The following is a 20,128-nucleotide window of genomic DNA, read 5'->3' on the forward strand; positions in this document are numbered from 1 at the left end:
GGTTTGGCAATTTTATAAGATAATTCTAAAACAGGATTTCTCAACCTCAGCAAAATTGCATATGGGTCCTGATAATTATTTGGGGGAGTACTATCCTAGACACTGTAGGATGGCTAGCAGCATCTCTTGCTTCTACTCACTACATGCCAGCAGTCCTCCACCCATCAGTTTTGACAATCTAAATGGTCTTCACACACTGCCAATTATTCCCTGAGAGACAGATCTGACCTTATTTTTTAGCTGAAGCTAAATTTAAAGGCAAGAAATGGCTTTCCAAATATGGATAAAGTCCATCTGGATATATCCCAGCTGAGAATATAGATGGGTCAGGTAAATTCTTTGTAAATAGAGCAAAGAGCAGCTCAACATTTACATATGAGTGTTACATAGAAAAATGTTTTAATTGTTCAACAATAACTTGTACTTTTCAAAGGGCCTTTCATCTTAAAAAAAAAAAAGCTAGAAAATAATTAAGACCTCTCTAAAGTTCATAGAAGGAAAGGGATTAACTTTGAAATGAAATTACTCTAGAAAGAAATATTTCAAAGCCATACAACAACATATATAAATACTTGAGACCAACTTTACAATCTAGTCCAAGAGATCATCCAGGAATTTGATACTGTAATAACTAAATGGACATATCTGTGGATATAGAATATAAGGTATATCCCTAAATTTGGTCTGCAGTAAATCACATTTCAATACATTTATGGTACTATTTAGGAACTAAATATTATAATATTAACTAAATATCATTAGGAACTAATATTAACATTTAACTAGTATTTTGGTAAAATATTTAAAAATCCTTGGATGAAGTTTTAGAAGAAATTTTTATTACAAGTTGTTCAATCAACTCACCCTCAACAATGGACTCATCCAGTATTTTTTGAAGACTATTATCAGTGAAATAAATTTCACTGATATTTCCAGGTACATCTGCATATTTGTCCTTATCAGACTGATCACTTTCTTCCATAGAATCCAATGTATTGATGATATCATTCAATGCTACAAACACAGAAAATATACATTCAACATGTACTTCAGCCCATGGATCCAAGTCTTTGGAACATAACAGTAAAATTGATGGACTCTCTGAGGTTTGCACTATCCAAAATGGCAGCCACTACGCATATGTGGCATTTAAATAAATAGAGCAATCCATTCTCCACTATAGTTTTCTATAGCCCCTCATCTTTATTCTTGTTAAAACTTTGGGTTCTGGGTGGGCTATTCCTGTATGAACAAAAAAGTACACCAGAGTTTCTCTAGTTATCAATAATGAGCTCACAATTTCAGTAAAAAACATCCTCCATTCTTCACAACTGCTCTCACACCCCAATCTTTCCTTTTCCACTTTCCTTCCCTCCACCTTTTAATCTTGTCACCTCATTTCACCCAATTTAGAGGATCAGCAAAGCCTATTATGCATAGCACATTAACATAAAACATCTAGATTAGGAAATCCATGCCTGACCTCCCTTAATTAAAAAGCAAAACAAAACTTCAGGGGCACCTGGGTGGCTCAGTCAACTGGGCAGCTGACTTTTGATTTCAGCTCAGGTCATGATCTCAAGGTCTTGGGACAGAGCCCCATGTTGGGCTCCAAACTCAGCATGGAGTCTGCTTGGGATTCTCTCTCCCTCTGCTCCTCCCCACACTGGCTCTCTCTCTCAAATAAATAGATAAAATCTTTATTTTTTATTTTTTATTTTTTTTTAAAGATTTTATTTATTTGACAGACAGAGATCACAAGTAGGCAGAGAGGCAGGCAGAGAGAGAGAGAGAGAGAGAGAGAGAGAGGGAAGCAAACTTCCTGCGGAGCAGGGAGCCCGATGCGGGGCTCAATCCCAGGACCCTGAGATCATGACCCGAGCCGAAGGCAGCAGCCCAAACCACTGAGCCACCCAGGCACCCCTAAATCTTTTTTTTTAAACCCTTCATTTCTAAAGTATATATCCAAAAAATCATCTCTTGGGATTCATTAAGAGAAATGTATAATAAATTACTTTAAATTAGCCAGTTTATGTAGAAGTAGTATTTAACTCTTTCTGTTGTTCCATGATTTAGTCATTAGTTATTGGTAAAACGTTTCAGAAATAGGACACATGAGCAAGGGCTGAAGGGAAATGTGAGTCTAGAGAAAAGATGATTCGATATGAAACAAAGAAAATATAAGAGTTCTCTTCATATCACTGGAGGCCACTGATAGGAGGAAGAGTCCAAATGTTAAATATGGTTTGGGAATGGAATTATAAGGCAGGATTTCCACAAAATATGTGGAATAATTGACTAATTCCACAGCTGTCCAAAATTATGGAATGGGCTGCTTCAAAAGGTCATAAGGATTTCCAAGACAAATAGTAGGATGAGTCTGTGTTGCCATTAGCCTGTCCCTGGAAGCCATTAATGTAGTTTTTAAATAAATATATAATAATTGAAGAAACTCCAAATCTAATGAGCTATCAAGACCTCTAACTACAGACTGCATTCTCTGACCACAATAAAATAAAACTAAAAATAAACAGCAAAGATAGGGCAATAATGAAATTCAAATTGCTTTAAAATTTTAAGTTTTCTCTTAAACAACTCTTACATTAAGGGGAAAATCAAAACATGACTGAAAATATTTAGACAATAACAACAATGATAAACAAAGACTGTTAGATACAAAGTTTTACTAAAATGAAAATGATAGGCTTAAACATTTAATGTCCAGTAAGAAAAAAGGGTAAATTAATAATATAAATAACTTAGAAAAGCTATAAAATCGGCATAAGAGAACAACAGAAAGGACTTAAGACAAAAGCAGAAATTAATTTTTTAACTATAAACAGAAATACTAAAGATAAATCTAAGAGATAGTGCTTTAAAAAGACAGCTAATTAAAATGTTTTGTTACTAAACATAGAAAAAGTTAAGGTTATATATATGCAAATTTAAGAATGAGAAAATAACCAGATTCAAAAAAATCAAAAGAATTATCACTGCATAGGGCTGTATTCCAATAAAACACCTGAATAAAATATATTTCCTAGGAGAATTAAAACTACCAACACTGACAAAATAACACCAAAGATAGCAAAAAGCAACCCATCAAAATCAAAGATGAATAATAAACTAGGAAAAAACTTCAATAGATAAGACAGAACATTAATGTCCCTAATACATAAAGAGCTATTTAAGAATTCATATTCATATGAGAAAGACAATCTAATTAAAATATAATCAAAGCACACTTGACAATCATGAAAAATGTGTTTTACCTCACTAGTCATTAAAGAAGTGTATATTAAAATAATAATAAAAATTTTTACTGGCAAAATTTTTAATAACTAATACCCATTATTGATAAAAGTGAATTTTTACAACCCTTTGGCAGGATAATTAAGCAATAGCTATTAACATCTTATATCTGCGTATGTTTCAGTCTAGCACTGTGACTGCTGACAAATTTATCCACCAGGAAAACTTTGTGCACATATATACATTCAAGGATGCTCATCAAAATGTTTGAATGGCTAAAAGTTGGCAATAACCTAAATATCATTAAGAGTGTATGGGGCGCCTGGGTGGCTCAGTGGGTTAAGCCTCTGCCTTCAGCTCAGGTCATGATCTCAGGGTCCTGGGATTCAGCCCTGCATCGGCTCTCTGCTCAGCAGGGAGCCTGGTTCCCCCTCCCCCTCTGCCTACCTCTCTGCCTACTTGTGATCACTCTCTGTGTGAAATAAATAAATAAATAATCTTTAAAAAAAGAAGAGTGTTGTGGATAAAATTATAGTACATCCCCATAATGGAATATTATGCAGCCCTTAAAAAGAATGAGGTAGTTTATATGATATAATGGAACATGGAATAATATCTAAGATACACTATTAATTTCTTTTAAAAAGCAAGTTGTGGAATATAACACAGTAATTTAATTTTTAAATAACAATTTAAGAACACACAAATACTCACAGATGCAAGTAAAAAAGCCTAAAAGAATACTTACTAAACTTCAACAGGGATATTTTCAGAGGGTGACATTACAAGAGCCTTAGTGCTTTATATTTCTTACCTTTCTGGTCACTATATTTTTTATAACAGTTTTAAAATTGCCATTATTATATAACAAAGTTTTTTTATTCAGTTATTGGAAAACATTACAACCTCATGATTTTCCCAATCCTTTCCACTGAAGTAAAAATTCTTTTTTTAAAAAAGATTTTATTTATTTATTCAGAGAAAGAGAGCATGCATGTGCTTGATCCCATGTTGGGGGGAATCTCAGGGGCCCGGAGATTATGACCTGAACCAAATCAAGAGTTGATGCTTAACAGACTGAGCCACCCAGGTGCCCCTCAAGTAAAAATTCTTAAATGAAAAAAATTGTAGTAAAGTTTGCCATAAGTACAAATGCTCAAATATTAATAAAAGAAACATCTGGCACAGATACTACTACAAAGAAGATTTAAGCACCAAATATAGTGTTTGACCTTTAAACGAGTGACCTTTAAACGAGTCCTGTGTTGTGGCCATTCAGCAGTTTTACCATAAAGCTCTTACCAATAAAATTGGAAAATTTCTGGTTGTCCTTCAAAGCCTTCATACAATCTTTAACATTCACCATGTTTTCATCTGGAAGAAAGAAAGAGAGAGGTGATAAACAAGAATCCCTGGACAAGGTTATATTAAAAAGCTAGTATAAAAATAAAAATCAGCATACAAGATACTTTGGATTCATTTTCACCTATTATGCTTTGCAATTAACCTTACAAGGCTGTTGATACAATAGTTCTGATTCTACCTGTAAGGGAATTAAAATACCAAGAAAGTTATAAGTCCAATAACTTCACTTGGCGCAAAGTGGCAAAGCTAGGTTTTCTATTCAAAGAGCTGGAATTTCCAAGCCCACTTCCCATAAATTTTTGACCTGCTGTTAAAAAGTATTCTCCTAACTGCAAAAGAGGAATGTGAAAGAAGAAAGGCTCCCTTTCAAGACCTTTACAGTAATACAAGCAAATACCTACAGATATTTGCTCAATAAAGTGACGCCATTTACCTAAACAAAGACCTTGCACACTTTCATACAGGGTCTCCTATCCAAAACAAACAAACAAACAAACAAACAAAACTGATAGTAATATTTAAATGCTTACCAGAAACAAAATCTGATTTAAGAATTTTCTCTACCTCCTCTTCAGGTGACTTAATCCCAATATTTCCTAGAAAGCTCTCCAAGTTCTTCCCAGGTATCATGTCACCTTCAAGCGCATCAAGGGCTAAAACAATGTTCTGTAACTCTAGAAATAGAAAAAAGTTATTTGGTAAATGAACTAACCTCTGATTTAAAAAACAATGGTAGCTATCACTAAAGACTTTTGTCAGTGGCAGTCTGAGATTTATTATCACATCCTGAATTGAAGAATAAGAAATCTCAGTGAAGAACCCAGGCCTCAGGGAATTCTAAGTCCAGCAACACAATACATTTGGTCCATCATGTTTCTTTGGTGCTAACATAAAATTGGCACAACCAAAATGATTCATATAGCTGAATATTTCACTGCAATCGCATAAAGTAGTTATTTTACCATGAAGCTGTAATGGTAGCCAACAAAATTAACTCATTCTGAATGAGGTGAAATGAATTTCAGAATCATGAGAAATGCAAAATATGAAACACAAGTATCACAAGGACTCATTAGTTTGGTTTTTTCCCCCCAATTCTATCACGATGCAGTTGTACCCTGGCTTCTGGAATTGTTTCATTTCCAACCCTTTCAAAGGAGGCAGTGTTAAGTCAGATAGACTTGCATTCATATTCTGGCTCCAGGATCTGTCACCTGGAAATGTGTGACCTTGATCAAATTATTACTACTTAACCCCTCTATTAAACTCAGTAGTCTTATATCTAAAATAAGATAGTAATACTATCTACCTCACAGGGTTAATGTGGAAATTGAATATGATGATGTATGAAAAACAAAACAATTCTAGATATATGGCAAGTACTTAATAAATGTCATATTAATAGCAATAAAATAACTACTACTACTACTATTACTATTACTAAAGCCACCAGGAACTAGCTATAAATAGTAATCACAGCTCCTTAGCACCTTTGAACCTGCCTCACTTTCTGTCCTAACATCATGGGGAGGTGACTGAAAATGGCAATCTGAGCTTTGCCGGCACCTAAAAACCTCCATCAGTTCTGTTTCTTCGTTTTCACTAATACTTGGTTTCCTTTAAAATATGGTTTCCTTGCAAAACCATCTTGGGTGGAGGCTGCTCATCGTCCCAAGCTCCCCATAAGGCCAGGAAGCAGAGAAGCACCCCTAAATTTCTGCTGCTGCTGTCAGGCTACTTTAGGTCCACCTTCAGTCAAACCTTAGCCCTTTGTCTGAGGTTCAGGCCTTTCATTCACCTACACCACCCTTCTGACACCATCATCTACTACTGTCTGAGCACACTTTCACCATCTCTGAGGATCTTGGCACCTTGTTCATAATCCTCCCTCAACCCCATTTCCTGTTGTCATCTGATGATAATAAGGATGACCTTGACCTCTTCAGTTCAAAAAGTCTTCACTTACCTTCCAAAATCATCCAAACCAAAGGCTATACTTAATCTTCATCATTACCTAGAATTGGCTGCCCCACCACTAAAATCTTAAAGTAAAAGATCAGACACCTCACCATAATCCTTTATAATTATGCGGTATGTTGAAGGAAAGCATAGAACTGTATTCACAATATGCCCATTTTCAAGGTCCCTCCAAGTTCGCCAACAAATAGTCCAGGCACAGTAAACTAACCTTATCCATTATTATTGAAGTGAACATTCTGAAAGCCAAGTTCTCATGGGCCAGCCAGTCAACCTTGCAAGCAGGTTTTTCTAAAGAAGGCAGCTTCAGGCCTGCTACGTTAACACTTGTATTCTAGGGGGTGCTTCCTAACTCTTCCTTGTAGTTATTGGCCTTATACTGCACTAGGTGACAGATTCCAGTGACATTCCCCTAACGATTGTGACCATTTCCTAGATTCAGGTACTTAAACTATATCTGTTCTTCTTTTCCAATGGCTTAATTTCAAAAAATTTTCCTTCCTCCTCATTCACTGTCCTGAATACCAGTCTCCTTCTGAGCTCTGCTATCTGATTTCAAAATTAACTACCATTTAACAAGTATATAATATATGCCTAATAATTAGGTTATACATTTGCTTTACATGTGTTTTTGCTCTTGAACCTGACAACTCTATGACAAACAGGATTTCATTAGCTCCCTTGTTTTAAAGATGAGGAAATCAGAATGGCCTACAAAGATTACCCAGCTGGTAAGTTAAAAAACCACAAAACACCATATATCATACCCCATGGCCTGTGTTCTTTTCTACCTCTATGCATTGTTTCCTGGAGCTCAGCTAACTGTACTATGTTGACACTAATTATGTTATGTAACCTAGGTAACATATTTATGTCAACAGAGACTTATTAAACACTTTTCTTAACCTAAAAGAGAAACAATACTGTCAGAAATTTCCTATGCAGGTCAGAGTGGTTATTGAAAATCTGAGACTTGTCTACTTCTTTATACACAGAAATTTCTTTGTATCTGTTTCCCTAAATATATGGTCACCTTCGCAAGGTGGGGATCCTGGTGATTGGAGCCAAAGTAATAAGACTACCGAGGGATGATCAGTAGGTAACTTTATTTCTTACAATCATTTCTTTTATACTTTTCACAAGATCCAGTTACAAACAGGATCTAGATTTACGTGCAGGACATGAACTGCGTGTGAGATGTGAGCTACATGCAGGACGTGGGCTACGTGTAGGCAATCAAGTGCCACAAGCCAACCACGACGACAACAACAACGATTATCTCTTAGCTTTAAATAACAAGAGCAAGTTAAGGATTCTCCACACTTAATCAGATCCATCTCAAGGAGGACCCAAGGACAACAACAACAACGATTATCTCTTAGCTTTAAATAACAAGAGCAAGTTAAGGATTCTCCACACTTAATCAGATCCATCTCAAGGAGGACGTGAAAGCACTCCCAGGATCCTCCCCTGTTTATACCAGGTGTCAGCCAGGAAGACTCTTGCCCTCCATCTCCTGGAGTTTTCTCACAGGATCTCACAGGACCCCAGTCACATTGGCAGGGATCCAGATCGTGTTCCAACATATTATATACCTGTGTTTTATTCTTTTCCTGATAATGTTTATTGACCAAATAATCATAAGTGGTTATTCAAATAAATTACATTAAGTTTTTATAATTAATTAATAATCATTAATCATCATTAAGTGGTTATTCAAATAAATGACATTAAGTCTAAATGTTTTCTAAACAAAAAGGTACACAAACTCCACAAGTATAATCTTCACTGGTTTTAGTTCTGTTTTAATTTTTAAGCAAAAATAGAAATCAAGTAGTAAAAAATTACCCTTGCTACCAAAATGTACATGGTCTCTCTTGTGTTTTAATAAAAAACAAGAAAAGGAACATAAGGAATGTCTACTAAAGGAAGCAATAGAAGATTCCTGAGAAATTTTATTGAATAATATAGAAGTCTATACAGTAGGTAGAATCCTGTCTGAGGCTTAAAATGATACAGAAAATATTCATATCTGAAAAAATTTAAAGCCAGTAACTGACTTTATATAAAGCCCAAATATAAAAAAAGGATTTTTTTTATCCAAAAAAGGGATTTAAAATAGCATTACACAGACCCTATTCCAGAAAAAGCCTTTTTTCTTTCATCAAGGAAGCTGTCAACTTTTAATCAAAACCAAGTTTCACCTGCTTTAAAACAGATCAATGCCAACATGTTAACCAGAAATTAGCAGAACTAGAAACACTAAAAAACAAAACAAAAAGACATCCATTCAATAAAAGTAAATTTAACAGTCACAAATAATCTAGTACTTACCTTTTAACCTGGAGGCATCACGCATATCCTTTACCACTTTTCCAAATTCTTCTATTTGCACTTCATCACCTCCTGAAAGAAAAACATTTTTATATTATTACGTTCAAACATTTTTAGTAGATCAGCCTTACTAAGCAAAATTCAAGATCCAATGCAGCAATCTCTAAAAATGTAAATCATTTGATGTACTCGTATTTCCTTTTCATATTGTTGACTATCCAAAAGATCAACTTTATGGAATAAATAAACCTTAAGATTATAGGAGAAAGGCTGTTTTCAATATCCATCAATCAAGAGAAACTGTGTAATCCATATCCCTAGAGATAACACTAAGAGACAAACCTCAATTTTAGTTTAACCTTTCAAATGTTTACAGATAAAAATACTGTACCAGATTAAAGATTTTTCCAATGCCAGATGGTTCTATAATTTCTAACACATGTTTACACTCATTTCTTACAAAGAACACACAGATACTAGAAAGCAAAAGTGACAAACACAGGAGGCAGAGGTGGCTTTGCTTTCCCAGTCAGGAGCAGGGAAATTAGCACAAGGATTTAGAATTATTATAGTCTATGGTCACAGGATAGAATACAGGTGCTATAAAATGAGATATTGAAGAAGTATTTCTAAATTTGCTAAACGATAAATGCCTTTTCTATTTTTCAATGCCTTTTTGTAACCACCGTAAAAATATTTTTTAGGGACACCTGGGGGGCTTAAAGTGTCCACCTTCAGTTCTGATCATGATCCCAGGGTCCGGGGATCCAGCTCTGCATCCGGCTCCTTGTTCAGCTGGAGCCTGCTTCTCCCTCTGCCTTCCCCTCCCCCTTCTTGTCTGTCTGTCTGTATCTCTCTCTCTTTCTCTGACAAATAAAATATTTTTTAAAATATTTTTTAAAAACTTCAAATATACTCTGAAATATTAATGAGTCAATACAGAATACCATCAATAACCAAGAAGTAATAATTCAATCTCACTAAGTAGAGGGAACCTAAACCATTTTTTTCCTTTTTAACACACCATGGTCAAAAAAGAATATCCTTGGTAAGTAATTTTTTTTTAAGATTTTATTTATTTGACAGAGAGAGAGCCAGCGAAAGCAGGAACACAAGCAGGGGGAATGGGAGAGGGAGAAACAGGCCGCCGGCCAAGCAGGAAGCCCGATGCGGCCCGATCCCAGGACTTTGGGACCATGACCCAACCAGAAGGCAAACTGTCCAACAATAGAGTCACCCAGGCGCCCCAGGTCAGTAATTTTTAAGTTCTTCTTCATGTTTCTAGGTCTCTGTTGAGCTACTTAAGCAGTTCACTTGGTCATTTCCCACACTTTAATCAGAGAAACTCAACTTTTATGATTTATGTACAAAGGTACTCTGAAAGAATTCATTTAGAAGAAAAGAATTCTACTGCTTTAACAGCACCAAATATAAATACAAAGCCAAAAATACAAGGTTCAAAACTTTGCACACCACTGCATTAAAATAAGAATTAAATTTCTGTGCTGAAGTTCCAATGTTAAGAGAAGAAATGGTATGACAGATGGGGCACAAAACGTTTTCAAAATTATGCATGTATTTGGATTTAGATGGTAGAATGTTCTACATTTTACACACTGCATTTTTGCTTTATAGGTATATAATAATGAATAGGATATAATATTTATTCTTTATTATCACAGTAAGTAATTTCATAGATAGCTGAGTTATTTTTATAGCTCATAAAATGATACATTATTGTTCTGATTAAAATAAATGCTATATAATACTTTCTCTGGTACATGTTGCCTTCAACTTCCACTCACTCTCTCAAGGGAAACTGAAGCTTTGCAATGAAAGAGAGGGTGGATCCCTACTATCAAGTCATAAGTATCCTTCTATTTTGATTAACCCTCATCTCAAATATCTCAATAAATAAAACAATCAACACACTTAAAGTCCAAAATTACCAGCATCACTTAAACAGGAGCTTAATGGAGAAAAAGGGGCAATTAATCCTCACAGGGAAAGACAGTTCTTTGATGAAGACCCCAGAGGCATGCTTCTGTTACTAGGCTAGTTTGGCATAAGCATTCCACATACAAGAGTACAGTAATACATTTGTAACTTGATGCGGGAGTGGAAATGTTTGCCTGTGGTTGCGTTCTATCTCTCTCCTGCCTACAGAACATCAGCAGTAAATGACAGTCTTATCTTTAAAATTTTGGTCTTTGATCTTTGTTTTACAGTACTTTTTCGAACTTATTTTTTGTTTTGTTTCAATTTTTTTTTTTTTTTTAATTTGCTAAGTAGAAGTGGTAGCCACCATTAGGTGTTGAGTTTTTCTACCAAATTAAAAATTAAAAGCCTATTTCAACAAATTGTATGGACATCCCAAGTAGTGTTAATAAAAAACCAGAACAGATCTTTTAACATTCCCTAATAATCTCTTCTGTGTTCACTGGAATATGCCATTTTCCAGTAACATGTTACACAACTTGAAGGTTAGTCAATGCATATTTGATCAATTCAGAATAATGATAAGTTAGATACTAACATTTTTTCTGTAGGACAAACAATCTGAGCTTTCTTTATATTTCCTAAATGTGTATATTGGCATATCAACCAAATACAAGATACAAGTAAAAATAAAGATAGAAGATCGAACCATATTCTTAGATATCTTTTAATTTTAATATTTGAAATACTTACCATCAACTGTTGCTAATTTCAGTGCACTTTGGAATTCTTTTATTTTCAAGTTACTATTCATCCCAGACAGAGTGTTCCACAGGTGAGAAACATTCATCTTCTCTTTGCTTAAATTGTGGAAATTTTCAAGAGTATCAGGCAATACTGAAGGGTAGATAACACACAAGCTTTACAACATGCTTGTCCAACAAGTTAGTATAGTAAACTATTATTGGGACTAGTCAGGAATTAAGGTTTTCATGGTTAATAGTAATAACAAATACAGCATAAATGATTGCCAGTTTTCTTTCTTTTTTTTTTTTTTTAAGATTTTGTTTTTATGTAATCCCTATACCCAGTGTGGGCCTGGAACTCACAACCCCGAGATCAAGAGTCCCATGTTCTATTGACTGAGCCAGGCAGGCATCCCTGCCAATCTTTAAATATTAAAACACAATAAAATATTTAACATCAGAATTAGTGTATCTTCGAGGATTCTGAAATATTTCAAGAAATTATAGTGATGCCACCCCTGAGTAATCACTATAAAGTGCAGTTCGCATTGAAATATACAAATTTATAGAAGTCTGAGTTCATAAACAAGCCCAACTGATAAAAACACGAACTAAATTGTTTTTGCTCTACATCTCCCCTCAAAGTACTTCCCTGGATCTTACTTTCTCTTCAATCTACCATTGCAGACCATGGGAGGAAGTTTTATTTTGTTTTGTAATTCCAATAGAATTTAATGGAAGGTTTAATGTGGGTGGTGGTGAAATTATCTCATTACAAATATTGTGTAGAAGATCACTTTGCTGCTGTATGGAGAATGGACTCTCCGGAAGATCAGGCAGTTAGGAAGCTACTGTAGTAGTTCAGAGAAAAAGATGACCGTGGCTTCAACAACGGTAATAGTAATGAAGAAAATGAGAACTAGACAAATAAAAAGATGTGCTTTGAGAATGAAGCTCAGAATATTTAAGATTTTATTTATTTTAATTTTTTAAGATTTTATTTATATATTTGACAGAGAGATACAGTGAAGGAGGAAACACAAGCAAGGGAAGTGGGAAAGGGAGAAGCAGGCTTCCATGGGATCATGACCTGAGCTGAAGGCAGACACCTAATGACTGAGCCACCCAGGCACCCCTAAGATTTTATTTTTAAGTAATCTCTACATCCAATGTGGAGCTCAAACTTACGACCCAGAGATGAAGTGCCACACACTCTACCAACTGAACCTACCAGGTGCCCCAAAGTTGAGATTATTTTGTGGTGAATCAGAGACTGGGTCCATGAAGAACTCCTAGGTTTGAGAACTGAGCAACTGGGTGGATAGTAGCATCAAAAACTGAGATAAGAGAGACTTGGGAAAGAGTAAGATTATTGGAGAGCAAGAATTCCTTTTTATACTTATTAAGTATGAGATAAATGGGGAGTCAAAAGGACAGAGATATTTAAAGTAGTAAGATTATTCAGGAAGAGGCTTAGAGAATGGGACTCAGAATGGATTCGGGGATCATGCTAACATTTAAAAATAAGCCAGAAAGGAAGCAGCCAGCAAAGAAGACCAAAAAAGAAGAGCAATTTTACAATGGAATATTACTCAGCTATTAAGAAAGAAGGAAATCTTGGGGCGCCTGCGTGGCTCAGTAGGTTAAGGCCTCTGCCTTCAGCTCAGGTCATGATTTCAGGGTCCTGGGATCGAGCTCCGCATCAGGCTCTCTGCTCGGTGGGGAGCCTGCTTCCTCCTCTCTCTCTGCCTGCCTCTCTGCCTACTTGTGATCTCTCTCTGTCAAATAAATTAAAAAAAAAAAAAAAAAGAAAGAAAGAAAGAAGGAAATCTTGACATTAGTGAAAATATGGAAGAACTTTAAGGACACTATGCTTAGTAAGATGAAGCAGACAGAGAGAGACAAATATTGTAAGGTCTCACATCTAAAAAGAACTAAAAAATAATTAATTAACTAGTTAATTAATTACATTTTTTAAAAAGAGTAGAATGGTAGTTACCAGGTGGAAAATTTGGGAAGATGTAGTTAAAAGGTACTAATTTACAATTAGAAGATGAAGTAGTTCTGGGGATCTAATGCACAGCATTGTGATTATAGTTAACAATACTGTATTATGTACTTGAAAGTTTCTAACTAAATCTTAGTGTTCTCACCACAAAAAGGAAAATGATAATTGTAATTACATAATGTGAGGAAGGTGTTAGTTAACACTATGGTGGTGATCATATTGCAATATATAAGTGTATCAAATCAGCACTTTGTATGGCTAAATTTATGCAATGTTACATGTCAATTAAATCTCAATTAAAAAAAAAAAAAAAGGAAGAGCCAGTAAGGTGGGAGAGAAATTAGAAGATTACAATGTCACAGAAAACACAAGAAAAATTTCGAGTAAACATATTAAATTAAAACAAGAATAGTTGTTGAATCCTTATGCTGTACACCTGAAACTAATGCAACACTGTACATAAATAATACTTGAAGTAAAAAACTGCTCGAGGTAAAGAAGATGAAAACAAAAAATTGGCGATTAGATTTAACAAAATGAGATTTAACTTTTGTAAAAGAAAAAAAAAAAGCTAGTATGGAGTGGCAAAGTCAAAACCTGAATGAGTATTTTTAGAGAACTGGCAATATAGTATTCTAACAAGAGCCACATTCCCCTTCAATTTCCAACACAAAACATATTCTACACTAAGTCAAAATATCAATAAAAATAATATTTGGTAATCAACTGAATGAGGAAAGAGGGTAGTGGAGCTAGGGACATAAGGGAAAAAAGATCAAGAATGATTCCTAACTTCAGGGCCTAAACAATGGAATGCTAAGCTCAACAGAAAGGGAAATCATCAGATACCAGAAACGGAGAAGAAATATGATTTATGTGTGTGCCTAAGCTGTTGTCATACCAGTCAGCTGGTATAATACAGAAGTTAAGAGCATATGCTTCACTTGAGTTCTAATCTTAACTCTACCACAGACTAGTTACATGACTTTTTTAACCTCCATGCCATGGTTTCACATCCATAAAATAAAAAATAATAATAGAGTCGATATGAAAACCAAATGACTTAATAAATAAAAAGTATTTAGAAGAGTACTGGCACATAGTAAGCATTCAATAAATATGAGTACTAGTAGTAACTATTATTGTTATGTGGTACAGATGTGATCTATCTAGAATTATAACTGAGATGCCTACTCAAAACTAGCACCCTGGAAAGTCTTCCATGCTAAAAATTATAACTAAAAACAAATCTGGTCACCTTTTTAGGAATTCAAGAAGAAAGCTGTTCTCTGCCTGAGGCATGAATAGGGGGAATAAATTTCCAACAATAACCTAAATCCCAAGGCTATGTTGAGTTTCAAATCAAATGATTTATATAATACATAAATTTGAAAAAGAGAATTAACATAAAACTGTCATAGCTAATTATCCTTATGGAAAAAAACCAAATTGGATCCCAATTTCACTCCATACTTAAAGATCAATTCCAGGTGAATTAAAGACTTAAATATGAAAAAGAAAAACTTTAAAATGTTTAAAAGAATATATTTGGAAATATCTCAATGTCCTCAAAATAGAGACAGGCTTTCTATTTTCCCTATAAAATCAAAGTTATCTGCTAAATGTAAGAAGGGTAGACACTGGGGTAGGAATGGAAGTTTGAGAGGTGGAGATTTTAAATAGTTACTTCAGAGAGTGAAAAAATATAAGCTAATTGGGGAGGAACAATTTCGTAATTCCTAGGTAATGTCAAGGGTCAGCAGACAGTGTTAATCAAGACTTTATAGTGGAACTCTATTCAATCTGCTCGGCGGTGTAATTTTCTCTAGAAATGCTGTCAGCCACAAGGAGAAAGCAGGGTTGGGAGCTTTGTCAGCTGGGTATAACAAAGGGGCAAGAGAATTTAGGGTATTTGAGACACACAGACCAGAGAGATTTTTTAAGCCGAATAAGAAAGAAAATTGAGAACAGGAAGAGACTGGTGGGAAAGGAGAAGTAGAGGGGGAAATGGATGGAAGGTCCCAATGAAGTATACAAAACCAATAAGCAGTCTGATGAAGATATGAGCAATCAAACGAAGAAAAGAGGAAAATCAGTAAACATAAATGTGCAATATTAAGAACGAGAAAGGAAATTAACTACAGATATGAATATGTGCTAATAAAATTTTTATCTCCATGAAACTGAAATTCCTAGGAAAAATTCATTAACAATGCAAATAATCTCTTCATTCAATTAATCTATTGTTTCCTTGTATAGAAAACAAATTAAATGGATTTATATTATAAGGTAAAATAACTTACTTAAAATGCAGTATTACTTAAGCACAAAATAACATAATGCTACTTTTAACCCCATTTTTTTAAAGTAGGCTCCGCACCCAGCATAGAGTCCAATGTGGGTCTTGAACTCATGACCCCAAGAACAAGACGGAAGCTGAGATCAAGAGTCAGATGCTTAATAGACTGAGCCATCCAGGTGCCCGTAACCCCAATTTTTAAAATACACATATATGACCTTATATTTCTTTAGAGTGAGCTTCTGAATGGCAAAGAATGTCTTTCTCAGCTTACCATACTCACAACTTAACATAAAGTCTGATACATAACAGTGGCTCAAGAAAAGTTACTGAATAAATTGGAAGATGAAAAAAAATACAGCTTTAAATAGAAAATCTGCATATTAGTACTCAACTGTAGTCACTAGATGGCATCACTTCCCCAAATTGGGAAGACATTTAACTCTTCCCAAAATGAATTTTATATATGCATTTCTAACTCTCTATAAAAAGTGTGAGATTATGATAATTTTCAACTAATTTGCACAGAGAAGTCATTCTGGATTTAGGGATCATTACTGGAGAAGATTAAGGCCAAACATATCAGCAGTAAGCCAGGCGTTTATTTGCCTGATGAACCATAGGATGTCTTTTTGTAAATTATATTCTTCTAAAATCTATCACACCATTTAATCCACTAAAAGCACAAAAAATGATGGTTTTACATACATAATTTTTCAGAGAAGCGTTCCGTATTGGTCAACATTGTATCAACAAATTCCTTAAAATTTGCCTTTTTTGTTTCTAAAAGGGAAAAGAACATTTTTTTCAGTATCTTCAAGTATTAAATTATTAAGACAAATATTGAATTATGTAAAATAAATTCTCTATTTAGGGAGATAATATAAGTAGAACCATCAGCTAATATCACTAAAAATATATGGTTATAAGAGGGAAAAGCAATTCAACTTACAGGAAAAAAGTAAATGCTGAAAATTGCCAGGAAAATTAATCAAAATCCTTCTAGTCACAAGTGCACAACATTTTTAATTTTAAGTTATATTACCTTGCCTTGGCTTTGCAATAACTCACTAATGTGGGTGAAGAACTAGTATGTTTTAGAAAAAAACACTTATACATGATATCATGACTTTTTTCCCAGGTCACAAAAGGAAATAGAAGATCAGAGATTAGAAGGGAGCTCTCTTGACTTCTGTTTTCTTCCATATCAGGCTACCATTCACACTGCTATCTTTATTCTAGTATACTGTTGAAACTATTAAACACTTTAATAGTCATTTTATACTTAGAAAATATCTCTACTTGATTATATATAATCTCCCAATATTGGAATGGATAAAAAATTTCCAAGAATTTTCTAATGCCACGTTAAGGGTTTTACATAAATATAATGAGCTTTTGATAATTCTACACCTTTGCTTATCCCACTTAAAAAATTATTATTCTAATCTATAAAAGATAAGGTACAGCCTATTGTCCTATTCCCAAGATTAACTTCGAAAAGTTTACTTTAAAGAGCACCAAATCACTTTGTGTTCTTAGCCAAATATTTAGGGACTTTAAAAAAAAATGCGATTTGAAAAAATTCTGGGGAAATGTTAGAATTAATGAAGATTTATGTTCATTAACAGGAACACAGAACTTTCTAAAGCAATAGATTCCCTTATTTTGGTAAGGTCTATTTGATACACATATGTTTCAGCTGAACCACTGAACCCACCATCCATTTGAAGAACATTATTAATACCACTACACCCGCTTCTGTGCTTTTTCAATTCCTTTCTACTGTCTCTCTACAGAGAGAGCATTGCTGAATTTTTCAGTATTACCAATCTCTTGGTTTTTTACATATAAGTTTAAACAGGATAAAAAAAATATTCCTTAATTTTGTTTTACAACTTGATAAAAATTATCAGATTCTTAGAGCAATCTGAGACTTGTTTTCATTCAATATTATATTTCCAATATATTATATTTCCAATATAATATATTTCCAATATACCCATATAGTATATTGTTTTCACTATGTACAGACTATTAGTATTTCTTTATGTACCAATGGGCACAACTTTAACCATTCTATCACTGATGATGTTTCTTTTCTTTTTTATTTGCTATTAAGATCAATGCTGCCATGAACATTCTTAAACATGTCTCCTTGTACATCAGTGCAAGAGATTTCTGAGATCTATAGCTAAACGTTGATTTTCCAAGTCATGAAGTGTGAAAATCATTCAAAACACTACATAATGTTTTTCAAAGTTCCTTTACCACTTTTGTCTTACTTACCAACCATTAAATGAACAGATTTCTCAATTTTTGCCAATCTAGTGGGTATAAAAAGACATTTCACTGTGACCTAAATTTTGCATTTCCCTGATTACTAGTGATGTTGAGAGTCTTTTCATATGATTATTAGCAACTTGTGTTCCTTCATCTTGCAATGGCTGTTCTTATAATTTATTCATTTTTCTACCGGGTTGTCAATTTATAGGGGTATATTCTCCACAATGATCTTTTGAGGTTCCAAGTATTGCAAGTAATCTTCACTCTATTTGTGGCTTGTATTTTCATTCTGTTTATATTATCTTTTAATAAAGAAAAGTCTTTAAGTGTAGTCAAACTTACTAATCTTTTCTAGTTAGTGATTTTTGTATCTTAAAAATAATTTTTCCTAACTGTAAGTCAGAAAAATTTTCTTCACTTTTTCTAAAACTTTTATTTTTCACATCTGGAAATTATTACTGAGTATGATACATAGATACGGATCTGATTTCATTTTTTGCATTTGAATAATTAATTATACCAGCGCCATTTATTAAATGGTGTTCTTCCCCCCCATGATCTGCCACCTCATTATATATGTTTTCATATGCATGTGGGGATATATTTGTAAGTTTCTTATCCTGTTCTATCAGTCAATTTCTCAATCTCTGTGCCATTCTCACATGAGTTTTGACATCCAGGAGAGAAAGTTCCCTCCAACACTACTCACACACTACTAAACACTACTCACACACCCCTATACATGTTTTTTTACCCCCCTCAAGAGTGTTTTAGCTATTCTTGGCTTTTGTTCATGCATACAGATATTAGAATTAAGTCATAAAAAAATGTCAAGGTTTTAACAGAATTGCTTTGGATAAATAATTTAGGAGAACTGATTGTTTAGAGTCTCTGAATCCATGAATATGGGATATATCACCATTTATTTAGGTATTATACAATGTTTTAACTAAGTCTTACCATTTTTTTCTCATAGGTTTGCTCCTATTTCTTTTTCACTTTTTTTTTTACTTTTTATGATAGAAAAATTTATATATACACAAAGTAAAAGATATATTGTAATAAAAGCTCATTTACTCTCCCCCTAGCTGTAAATATTATCAATTCATGTCTATTACCATTTTACCTAAAACCCCACCCATTTGTCTACTTGACTACCAATCATCCCCTTTAGAAAAGTAGCTGCTAAGATATAAGGCTAAAACTCATCAAAGTTGGCTATTTATAACTATAACAAAGTTAGCTAGTTATAAGGGTCAAACTAGTACCTTCATTATGAATTGCAGGCTTTGACATACTAGAGTCCTTTGTCCCATTTAGTACCCTTTGTCCTGACCTCTATCTTGTAAGAAAGCAAAATCAGAAACCCTACTTTTTGTTTTCATGTTTGCCTATAGGAAAAAAATGTCTGAAAATATGGTTATTACTGGTTATTTCTGGATAATCGGATTTTGTGTGTTTTGTTGTACTTCTGAGTATTTTTCTGTATTGGTTTAATTTTAGTGACCTTTCTTTCTAATAAAAATAATAAAGTCATAATTCTGAGGAGAAAAATAGCAAAGCAACCCTCTTTCATATGTGTAAGCCCAGTTTTCCTAAAAATACATCACTTACCATTAGCTTCAGTCAACTCTGTGATCTTCTCAAATTCTGGCTTAGAAAGGTAAACTCCAAAATCCTGAAGACAAGTATTCAGATCCTCCAAATCCATATTTTCATCTTTAATTTTATCAATAGCTTTAATGACATTAGTCAACTCTGAAAATAAAGCAATATGCTATTAAGTATTAAATATAAAAGTTAAAAAGAAAACACCAATAGTAAGATGAATTTTAGTTCTAACACTAAGTTAACAAACAAGAACTTCAGAAAAGTTATGTATAAAAAGAAGTACCAGAATCTTTAATAGTATTGAAAACCAAA

At 33.9% G+C, this 20,128-nt stretch overlaps 1 protein-coding gene across 1 annotated transcript in view; it reads right to left on the bottom strand.

The window, feature by feature from the left end:
• Positions 1-20,128, bottom strand: part of EFCAB13 (EF-hand calcium binding domain 13) — a 132,299-nt gene that overhangs the window by 38,594 nt on the left and 73,577 nt on the right. Inside the window, exons 14-20 of the mRNA XM_059149515.1 lie at positions 19,820-19,963; positions 16,628-16,702; positions 11,620-11,763; positions 8,929-9,000; positions 5,148-5,291; positions 4,555-4,626; positions 865-1,014 (exon numbers count right to left, since the gene is read on the bottom strand). Coding sequence (XP_059005498.1) covers positions 865-1,014; positions 4,555-4,626; positions 5,148-5,291; positions 8,929-9,000; positions 11,620-11,763; positions 16,628-16,702; positions 19,820-19,963 — 801 coding nt within the window. The remainder of the gene's footprint in view (positions 1-864; positions 1,015-4,554; positions 4,627-5,147; positions 5,292-8,928; positions 9,001-11,619; positions 11,764-16,627; positions 16,703-19,819; positions 19,964-20,128) is intronic.

This window comes from Mustela lutreola, chromosome 15 (genome assembly GCF_030435805.1).
Source record: "Mustela lutreola isolate mMusLut2 chromosome 15, mMusLut2.pri, whole genome shotgun sequence".
NCBI classification, from domain to species: domain Eukaryota; kingdom Metazoa; phylum Chordata; class Mammalia; order Carnivora; family Mustelidae; genus Mustela; species Mustela lutreola.